Genomic DNA, 11783 nt, shown 5'->3' on the forward strand with positions numbered 1-11783 from the left:
ATTTTATATATTAATTTAAATTACTGTTACATTATTTTTTTATAATTTTCATTACGTATAAATTTTTTGTATTATGTAACGACATATTTATTACTTTAATTTTGTAATATTATTTTTAACTTAAACTACATAAAGAATTAAGAACTAATCTACCAAATATTAAGAATAGTACATAATTAACTGTATCAATAAAATTAAAAATATATAATAATAAGTAAAAAAATATTGAAATTTAAAACTACTTTAACTTATATATGAAAATAAACTAAAATATATATTGAAAGCTATAAACTAACTAAAGTAACTTAAAAGCTAATTTTTTTTTAAAATAAACTTCTTTAACTATTTTATCAAATATTTTTATAGTGGTCAATTAAATTTATAAGTTAATCATATAATTTTTCAGTTTCTTCATTTATAAAAGACTCTAAACCACTACTTTATGAAACTTCCAAAAATAATAATAAAAGTGTCCACTTGTCGAAACTACAAAATTAAGCTTTCTTAAAAGCAATCAACACAATAATGAACATAAATGATGAAGATTCAGACTAAAATAAATACATATATAGATCACATTATGTAGAAGTAAAAATAGATTATAGTTTATTTAAATAGCTTTGATCTTTTTCTAAGAAAAAAAAGGCTAAATTTGGATTTTTTATTTTATTTTTTTTGGCTTAGCCAATTGTGAAAGTTAGGCTTCGTAAATCCATTGAAATACCGATTTTGATATAAAAGTTTGCAAACAGGTATAACACATTCTTAATCAAAAAGAGAAAAAAAAAAGTACGAAAATAAAAATTAATATAGACTTCATGATAAATTTGATTATAAGATGTTTAAATTGAAGATAAATGTATAATTGAATGGCATTAGCAATGATGAGGAAGCAAGTGTATCTTAAAAACTCTTCCTTTTATGCCTCCCCTCTACCAAATTTAAGTGCATTGAAACGAACACGATGTCCTGGTTTTGGAGCACAGTTAATTAAGAGTGAAGTCATTGAATAATAATAGTAATAATATATATGTATATTTGATAAAGAATGAAAGAAAAAAATGTTGTAGTCATAGGAAATGGTGGTGCTGATCACGTGGTGATGTCCAATTGGGCCAGTGTTCACAGCGTACGCGCTTGCTTCTTGTCAATCTTGCTACCCACAACATGAAACATAAATTGTGTAATGATGAGTGATGAAAATATGATTATGCAGGATTGAAGAATGTTTAAGTGCCAAAACGTAAGATAACACCGTTTTCTAAATCTAATACTCATCTCAGTTTCCCTTTGACAGTTATGAAATGGGACCTGCCATTGCATTATTATGAGGACATCCTGGTACAACACACGACAAGGGAAAAAAGATTTAAATCAGATAAGCCCAAAAATTAAAACGGATCACTGTAACGGGACTAGTTTAGTGTCGCCATCAAAACCTCGCTCCATGCCGAAACAGTTAGCTTGTGGGCCTTCTAAATATGCATCCAATGTTCTCCTGTTCCTATTATCCTTTGACGCCCCCAAAACGCACAAAACAAATTTCCATACCAAATTTTTTAACTATTTCATTTCCAACTACAACCTCTTTTTTCTCTAATCATTTTACTTCCATTCGTCTTAATGCTTTATGGACTTTTCTATCTTTTTTTACTTCCCATTATTCAATCACTTTCATCATATAAACTATAATTAGTTAACCAAAAAAGGCGTTGAATATTCTTTTCATTCTAATTAAATTCTTAAAAATTCCATAACCATCATTAATGGAAACTTTTCCACAAATTGACCCCTCTCACTCTCGCTCTCGATCTCCCTCACTCACTCACTCACTCCTATTATTTAAATCCCAACAATGATTAATTACTCCAAAGCCTTTTTCGTAACCCACCCGCACCTGTTACGACTCTCAGATCCCGAATACATTAAACCCTTACCACGTGGCAGCGCGGGATTGGGCGATGGGAATCAACGGTGGAGATATCCGAGAGGACGAGGCAGGGTAGTTTGATCGCACGGCAGGGAAGAGGGAACCGCTCAAACCTCAGTGGAAACGACTTTGTACGCTGCCACCGAGGTCTGTGTCCGTGGAACAGTGTGAGTGAAGAGAGAGATATAATATAAACCCACAGCGCGCACCATTCTCCACTGTCCAAGGAGATCAAGCACCAAAGCCGAGACCCTTCTCTCTCTTTCTTTCTCTTTCTCTCACTGTTCTATTTTTTTCTTTTTTTTTTTGCGGTTTGGTTATTCCGTTAGTGGATGTTAAAGTGAGTTTGCGGTTCGGGTTTTCGTTAATGGATCCGGGTGCGATGATGAACGAGGGTTCCTATGCGAATAATGGGAGCGGCAATACGGCGCCGTATAGCTTGGCGGAGATCTGGCAGTTTCCGCAAGCGATTAATGGCGGCGGGGGATTGGGTCTCCGAAGCCCGCAGTTCGGACATGGGCCGGGGCAGTTTGGGGATTTCGCTCCCGGACCCAACAATGGGCTTGGGCCCAGTAACACCAGAAAGCGGCGAGACTCCGAGGACGATTCCGCTAAGGCCGTGTCCACCAGCAATGCCGTGGTACATATTCGCTCACTCGCGTTTGTTGTTTTGTTTTGTTTACTTGAATTGATTGAGGATGTGGTCAAGGGTTGTTTGGATTGCGCAGAATGAGGGTGATGGAAAACGTGTTAAAGCAACGGGGAATGGTGATGGTAAAGGTGAAGGAGAAGTCAGTTCAGGAAAGCCTGCGGAGCAAAGCGCAAAGCCTCCTTCGGAAGCTCCCAAGCAAGATTACATTCACGTCCGAGCCAGAAGGGGTCAAGCCACTGATAGCCACAGTCTTGCAGAACGAGTAAATTTTGTTCTTTTGTTTCTTTTCTTAATGGGTTGTTCTGTTAAAAATGTAAAGTCAAGATATGATAGTATGGGTTTACCTTTATTTTTTTATGTTAATTTAAAGGGGAGATTGAGTTTGGAGTGTGGTTGGATTAAGTAAAGTTCTTGATTGTGATTTCTAATTGGGACTTTGGTGGATGCTCCACAGGCTCGAAGGGAAAAGATTAGTGAGAGGATGAAAATTCTTCAGGATTTGGTCCCTGGTTGTAATAAGGTATTGTTTTTGTACTTGTCTAGTTTTGTTTCTGCTCACGGATGTATATGCATAATTAAAACAAACAAAAAAAAGCTTGTGGGTTAGAAAAGAGCAATGTTATCTTTTGAATATTTGTATATAAACGTCTCTGTCAAGATGGCCATATTGATAACAATGGAAAATTATTCGTGATTATTGGTATGATTATCGATTTATGATTCATGGAAAGTGTGAATTGAGAGATACTTTCTCTGATTTAGGTTATCGGGAAAGCGTTGGTCCTTGATGAGATAATTAATTATATCCAATCTCTTCAGCGCCAAGTTGAGGTGGGTATCATTGCTTTTTATGATTTTCATATTTTTGTACAATTAAAGATTTTCTTAAAATTATGTCTGTTTTGAAATTGATTTTGAGGATTTTGCTGTTATTGGATGGATGTCACAGTTTTTGTCAATGAAGCTTGAAGCAGTGAATTCGAGACTGAACTCCGGTATCGAAGCCTTTCCTCCTAAGGATGTAAGTCTTGAACATTCTTGCTTTTAATATTGAATTTCTGAATGTTAAATTCTTCTTTTTGACAAGACATGGGTGCAATTCCACCTGTTATGTTTCTAGGATGGCTGTTAGGGTTGAACTATCTCTTTTGTAGATACTATTTGTCTCGTAAGAGTTTGTTTTTTGGGTGGAATATTCAGTTGCTTCTTTATTGGAAGAAATGAAGTGCTTTTGATCGAGAGCTGGGTGGGTTTGGTTGAAATGTAAATGTTGGTAGAGTCGAGTTTTTCATCATTGTTGAAACTTGAAAGATCTTGAGTCTTGAAAAACATGAATTTTGATTCCAGTTTGGCCAGCATGCATTTGATCCCGCGGGCATACCGTTCGGTTCACAAGCTCCAAGAGAGTACAGCAGAGGTTCTTCACCTGAATGGTTACATATGCAGGTAGGAGGTGGTTTTGAAAGAACAACGTAGTGTATGAGATCCCATGGTAATAAATACAGAAACCAGAGGTATTCCGTCCTTCATTAGCTCCCAGAAAACATCAATGAAAGACTCAAGAAGCAAGTCCAATGGGCACCTCATTCCCATTTTCTACACTAGGCATGGAGCTGTTACTGTTTTTGACAGGACTGCTTCAGTTTTTATTTAAGCATCTCCATATGTTTGGTGTGTTGGAAAATGAATTCATTTACTCAATATGTAGTATAGAGGACTTTTTAGGCTTTGTATTCTGTACTCAACATAGCCCTTAAAATGATCATTCTTCTTGTAAAAGAATGCTGCTTCATCTTAATACATGATGCTTACATATTGTGTAATAGTCTCAATACTGTTTGCAAAGCAATGTTGAATAAAGTAACCTAGTCACTTTTGTTTCTCACTTTTAGTCTGTTTAGTGCAGAACATCTTAAAGACTTGAAACACGTTAATCTAATCTAAGGTGAAGCTCTGGATGGGGACCTAGTAGGGAAAATAATTGTTGAGTTAGATTTGGCTTCCGTGTTGTCACTGCCACCGTAAGCGATAACTTCAGTAATGATGTTACCATTGCAACAGAAGTTGCACCATTGGTGTGAGAGAAGGAGATGCCGAAGGAGAAATTGGGATAATGAAAAAAGAAAAAATATTAGAACACTTCATTTAATAACTATTAAATCTAACAGTACTACATTTTTTAACCAATAAACCCTAATCTAATAATAGATTCCTAGCAGGTGTTGATGTAGCAATTCGTTATTTTCAACACAATATTTAATGTTACAAAATCACGAGTGAAATTATTAAGAAACCTGTATGACACAAATTCTGTACATGTGGAGACTATGCCCCATTTTTTTCTACTCTTTGCTTCAAATTTGATGGCCAATGTATACCGAATTTAGGAAGTATTATTACATGACGAAAAAGTCAATTTTAAAACAGAAAGAAACATCAATAGAGAATCATATTTTTTTTAATTAAGAGTAAAACTATATTAATAAAAAATAATTAAAATCAAGCATAGTCTACCAACAGGGTGTGCATGGATGAGTGGAGATTTTAGTTTTGATCTAGTCTTGTAAAATAAGAGAACATATGTGTTATATCATTTGTCAAAATCTAGTCTCATAAAATAAGAGAACATATGTGATATATCATTTGTAAAAATGAAACATTTTGCGTCTTACATTATTTGTTTAAAAACTATCTTTTTACATATAAAACATAACTATGTTTGTATTTTTATTGTTAATCAACACTTAATCAAAATCAACAAGTCTATTGGATTGTATTCTAACACTTTTCTAGTTATAATTGTATTTTTATTAATATTTCACTTAATGACACTTAAATAGGTGAGTTGTAAAATATGATTATTTTATTTTTTATCTCTATTTGTTACAATTAGAGTTTTAAGAAAAATAAAAACAAGGACTTTCATTCATGAAAGATCACATGTTAGGACATAAGAAGAAATTATCTAGTTCTTATAAATGATTTCTCCCTTTTTATTTATCATATATTTTTGTATGTTTATTATGTGATCTCAAATTAATAATAGTTAATTTTGTATTTATTGTAATATTAAAAGTGTTAATAAGAATAAGGAGTAATCATTGATTCAACAAAGATGAAGCATGAAAAAAGAAATTGACATACTTATAGTATGAGGAACAAATAAATGCATTGAACACACCACAATTATATATATGAAAATATGGGATTATAGAGTTATGAATGACTTACATAATTAAGTAGCACTACCTATACTAACAAAATTCATTCACCACCTATACTAACAACATTCATTTACTCCTCAATAAGAACTTCATATTAATTGTGCTTAGTTTAGAGTTTTTTTTGTGTGTATAATCTCACCTATGTTAGAATCAATTAATTAACATGTAAACTTTGTATAATTATTTGAAAGAGTTTTTATCTTGAGTAAAAGGCTCAAGTGACAAACCTCCTTTCTTAGTCTATCTCTATTGTAACATGCATTGGTTGACTTATTTCTATATGATGATGTGTCTCTTTTAAAGTTAATGTTGTGCTCCATTCTTGGAGCCTTTTTTATAATCCAAAGGTAATTACCTAATTCTAGTATTAATTATTCATTTTAATCTTTCTAATCTTTGTTAGTTTCTTTTATCCTTTATTGGAACTTGCATAAATATCTTTATCTTTTCTAATCAATCTTTCAAATCTCTCTTAGTTTCTCTTATCCTTTCTTGGAACCTTGCATACATGTTTTTATTTTTTCTAATCGAGAACTACACTATTCTCAACCCACAAACCATTAAACCAGTTCATGAATTGTATTCAAAATACCAAACCAAGCCAAAAACACTAAGAATCAAGACAAGAACCTTCTAAATCTCACAATTTTTTTGTATTTTGAAGCACTAAACCATTTCCATAATTCAAACCAAGTGTTTCATTGGCTTCCTTTATCCATCCACCACATACCCACCAAAGTGCAATAAGAATTCATCAGGAACCAACCAAGTTCATTACCAAAATTCATCATAAGATTATACAACTTTAACCATCCTTCATTCTTCAAGAATCAATCCAAGAACCCAATTAACCTCCACTCGACGGAACCAAATATTGTTCCCTACCTTCAAGAACCTTAGTTGTTTTTTCCCAAATCGAGAAATCACAAAGACTCACCCAAAGTGCAAGGTTCTTCTTCTTGTTATAATATTGTAGCTTGAAGCTTGAGGGGAAGATTAAAGAATGACTAGAAACACACTATTGTAGTTCCTTTGTCGTGCCATTCAAGCTTGTCAAGAGAAGGATTAAAGAATTTCTTACCACTATAAAATAAGTTAGGTGATTTAGCTTTTTGTTAATTTCTTTTTTTACTTCTATTTGGGTTTCTTAGTCATTTAAATTTACTAAAAATGTATTCTTGGTTATCAAAATAAATAAATAAATAAATAAATATATATATATATATATATTCACTATATTGCTTATAACAATTTTGGACGTGACCGAGTTCAAGTGTCTTTTCTACTTAAAAAAATCATTAAGTATTAAATCTAGAAAAGTTTATGTGGAAATATATGAGAATAAAAATATTAAGTATTAAATCTATGTGGAAATATATGAGAATAAAAATATTGGTTATATTTTCTTCCTATTGTGCATTATGAAAACTAGGTGATAACATAAAGAACGAATATTGAGGATAAATCCTATTTATGTTCTTCTAAATTTTACCACTTATTCATTTTAATGAGATTAACTAAGAGTTGTCTTGTGAAAAAAAAAGAGTTATCACGTAGTTTTTTTTATAAATTTGGTTCAAAATTACTGCTAGAACATAAAATAATAAATTTCAAACCTCAAATAACTGTATTATCATGACTTTCAAACATGAACATTATTGATTTCAATATTATCTTATATTTATGCACGTAATAAATTTCATGTATTTTTTAAGAGAATTTCTTTATTAAATTTAATCATTATCATTATGATATACTTTATAAGTATTATTTGAATAGTTGTATCGATTTCAATATTATCCTCTATTTATGCATTATAATAAATGTTATGTAATTATTATTATACTTTCTTTATTAAATTTAACTATTATTATTGTTGTTATCATCATCATTCATCTATATATAATTTATTTTCTTATTCTTTCCTTTTCACATAAGTATAAATATATTTATTATAAAGTCAAATGCTTTTTTTTTATTTTCACATGCTTTCTTGTAAAATATTTATCATAGAAATTAAACTTCTTAAAAGAAAAGTAAAAAATCCTTCTTACAATCAATTATTAAAATTCTATAAATACTAAAAGAAAAATACAAGTTTTCTTCTTAAAGCAACCAAAACATATAATACATACATTAATCAACAACCAAAATAAAATAAAATAGACATAAGAAAAACAATTTTTAACCTTCACAATCACACTAAATCAAGTTTCCAATATTCAATAATAATTCTTTGATTTAAATGGTAAGTTCTATAAAAAAAAACATTATTTGTAATTTTTTTTTTAAAAATAAACATTTTGCATATGGTTACATGATTCAATCAATCACATTTCTATTTCTTGTTTTAAAAAACTCTAATTGAAAATAAATGTGTTTTCACTACCATTGATTGATCATAGAATCGGAAGCTAACCAGTTTTTCTTTCTTCACGGAGTGAAGGTTCTTTCACTGCCACTGAATTATTGTTTCCATTTGTGGCTTTTAATTTCCAAAGTCTTCACTGAGTAAACTTTGCCCATCTGATAAATACCTTTAATGCCAACCAAAATTTCAGCTTTTGGAGCTTCAAAGGCAGTAATTGCGGATGAAGGTTCTCAGAACTTTCTTTGGGGATTCCAAGTGCATCTTATTGTTATTTAGAAAAAATGAAGCTTATAGACCAATAAGTAGCATGTTTTATTTTAATCTAGAAACATGTTCACAGTAGTTTAGTTGCAATAGTTGTTAGTTTTTCATTATAGTTATTTTCTTCATTTTGCTTTGGCATTTTTTGGAAATTTTAGTTGCAAGTCGTTCTCGTGATTTAGTGAGACATTTTCTTTGGCGATGCTAATCCTTTTTAAGAAGAAATAGCAAGTATATGACAGTGAAAAGTTCTTCAAAAATTGCTACTTCTTCGAACCTCTTTCACTTGCATTCAACCATATTAGTTACTACATAGATATGCCTGTAGTTTCATATAATTATATCTATTGTGCATATATATTTCAAGCCATCCCAATAAAATTTGCATTTCAAGATACTATTCCATTTTTATGTTTGTTTAACAAAGTTTAAAGGCAGCCATATGCAACAAGATTTAGTGAATCTTTTGGGAGCCATCTAAGAGCCATGAACGAGCAACAGGGATGTACTTTGCATTGCCCTATGCATTTGGCCAGGTACAAAAGCAAAGAAAGAGTGTCATAAAGACACCCTTTTGAATTTTAGGCCAAAGATTCTGCACTTGAATTTGAACAATTCATCTAAGATGGAACTAAACATGGGTTGTCCATCGAGACTTGCAAGAAACTTGAAAGATGTGGCAACACCGAACATGCAGATATAATTAGAGGTCCAACTTTTACTCCTACTAGAAGTCCTGAACAAGGGTCACCACCACTGACTGCAACTGATATTAGAACATCATCAGTATCAAGCTCAGATGCTGCTACTTCCCCATTTTTCCACTCTGACAGCTATGAGAGACAAAGGAGAGGTTCTTCCTTCGTTCACGAGGGACTGACCAACCTAGAGGATATTGAGTCTAACTCCGAGAGTGAAAAGCTAAGTATTTCATCCAAGAGTTCATATTTTCAGCCATGGATTGCAAATGTGATTTGCATGGATGGGTGTTTTCTCAAAGCATGAAGACAACATGCAAAGATCTAGACAAGACTTTGGCTATTGCTTATGATGCTTACTTCAGAAATTCTCAAAGTTGGATGAAGATCCTATACTCAGAATGCGTAATTGTAAAATTGATGTGACGCAAAAGTGTTAGAGAAGAGAAGCATTTGCACTAGCTAAAAGTTCACCTCTTGGCCCTCTCCATTGTGCTCTATTTTTCAGCACAAGGCACTTGTGTTTGGAAATCGACCAAGGTGGTTTACATTTGCTGAATTGCAACTTGCCACACAAGTGGTTTTTTACAGGCAAACTTCTTGGCTCATGCTGGTTTTGGTTCTATACACCCGGAGTCCTGCCTGATGGACAAGTCATTGTTGTGAAAGAGTATAAATTAGTCAACTCTCAAGGAGATAAAGAGTTTTGTTGCTAAGAAGTAGAGGTCTTGATGTTAAGTTTTATGTGGAAATCTTCATCACCAAATCAAATAACAAGATCAAATTTATTTTTCAAAATGTTAAGTTATCATTTTATGTAATTCACATTCATGTATTACACATGTCCTACTTTTAAATGCAATGAATGAATGTTTATTTTTTATAAGTTTGTGTAGTGTTTATTATTTTTTATTATGAAAACATGCTTAATTAAATGTTATTACACTACTATAAAAATCTTTAAACATAAGTTTTTAAAGTTCTTAGGTGACAATTTCAAAGATTTGTAGTCTATGCGAACGTTGTCTGAAATTTTGAAATTATAGATGATGATAACGATCAAATTATTGTAGTTTATTACATAATTATAGGCAAAAATTAATAACAAAACCGTCATTATAAGGTGAATAAAAATCATAGAAGGTTCATTCATCGCCCTTTTTTGAGTCTTTTATGATTTATTGCATGAGCCATCATATGCTATTGTTATAGCCAAAATCGTAATTTATGATCCATTATACTAGAAGAGATCCATCGACTACAATTTTGACTATAATCGTATTTTATGATGGATTTTTTTTAGATCAATTTGTTTAATGTGTTTCTTACTCTTAGTTAACCTTTTCATTTTAAAAGCTCAATCGATATACAATGATAATTCAGAGAGCCAAATTCACATTTATTCAAGCATTCATATATATCAAATTGATTTACGAACTAAATTAAAATACCATTCAAATTAATCCAATATTACTAATAAATTAAGCTCTTAATTAACTGCCTAATTCAATTTCTAACACAAAGGAATGTGGATCATAATCATGATAAATCATATTTGGAAGATCCAAATACAATTTGATAATTATTCTATACATTAGAAGCATATAATATAAAATAATACTTAAAAATATATAAATTAAACATATATTATTCACCATCTATCTTAGAGTGTTATAGAACCTAATGAAATATGTAGTCTAAACATTTCTCACATAGTCCATTGATTTAGAATTTAGTGGTTGAGCATCTATAAAATACTTAAACACATAATAAGTTAAAATCAATGATTAAACTACACATAGTTTATTATAAACAATATTTAATTTAAATTTAGAATTTGAAAAGTCTAAACAAAAAATTTGAAAGGTTATTTTTTAACTATATGTAAATTGTTATATAATACTAATACATAATTTGACCAGCGCAAATAATTGAACCCGATTAAGGCTTAATTCATAATGTATTTGGACAAAAATACAAAATTATAGAGATTAAAATTTACAATGGAGATACAAAATCTTTAACATGATAATTGACTTTGTTATAGTATAAATTAAGCTTTATCTTATAGTTATTTCTTAGCTTTTCAAGGCTACAAGGATCTTTTCAATTCGTCCTCTATAGTAAAAGTTATGTCATCTATAATATAACAATGTGAGAAAAAAAATAAAAAATAATGAAAGATTTATAATTAAATGTGTTGGAGATCTCACATCGACTAGAGATTAGAGCCTTTCATTGTATATAAGTGGGTGCAAACCTCACCCCATTGAGCCGGTTTTATGGGGTTGAGTTAGGCTTAAAGTCCACTTTGAAACATGGTATCAGAGCCATTTTCGAACCTATCCTAGCGAGTATTTGTTGGGCTTATCAGGCCACCCGCTATCAGGCCGCTATCGGACCACCCATAATATATAGTCTCACGCACGAGCTTCTATCTATCAGATATAAGTGGGTGCAAACCTCACCCCATTGAGCCGGTTTTATGGGGTTGAGTTAGGCTTAAAGTCCACTTCGTAACAAAATCTATAAAGCTTTTTAGTTTTTAATTATGATCAAAACCTCTAATTACGTCAAAACTATAATCAACAAGAGTTAAAATGATAACAAAAATATGCTAAAAATGTGATTCAATTAGCTAACGAAC

The 11783-nt window shown here is 31.3% G+C and overlaps 1 protein-coding gene across 1 annotated transcript; it reads left to right on the plus strand.

The window, feature by feature from the left end:
- Positions 1-1870: 1870 nt before the first annotated feature.
- Positions 1871-4467, plus strand: BPEP (transcription factor BIG PETAL P (BPE)). The gene is made up of 6 exons (XM_068606853.2): positions 1871-2570; positions 2659-2844; positions 3037-3102; positions 3345-3413; positions 3532-3603; positions 3930-4467. The coding sequence occupies exons 1-6, from the start codon at positions 2298-2300 to the stop codon at positions 4056-4058; spliced, it is 795 nt and encodes a 264-aa protein (XP_068462954.1). The 5' UTR covers positions 1871-2297; the 3' UTR covers positions 4059-4467.
- The last annotated feature ends 7316 nt before the right edge of the window (positions 4468-11783 follow it).

The sequence above is a fragment of the Phaseolus vulgaris genome, chromosome 3 (genome assembly GCF_051622355.1).
Source record: "Phaseolus vulgaris cultivar YP4 chromosome 3, ASM5162235v1, whole genome shotgun sequence".
Taxonomy (NCBI): domain Eukaryota; kingdom Viridiplantae; phylum Streptophyta; class Magnoliopsida; order Fabales; family Fabaceae; genus Phaseolus; species Phaseolus vulgaris.

Coding starts and splice junctions, on each gene's coding strand:
- BPEP (XM_068606853.2), top strand. CDS start 2,298: ATGGATCCGGGTGCGATGATGAACGAGGGTTCCTATGCGAATAATGGG. Junction 3,414..3,531: donor CTCTTCAGCGCCAAGTTGAG/GTGGGTATCATT, acceptor TGGATGTCACAG/TTTTTGTCAATGAAGCTTGA. Junction 3,604..3,929: donor AAGCCTTTCCTCCTAAGGAT/GTAAGTCTTGAA, acceptor TTTTGATTCCAG/TTTGGCCAGCATGCATTTGA.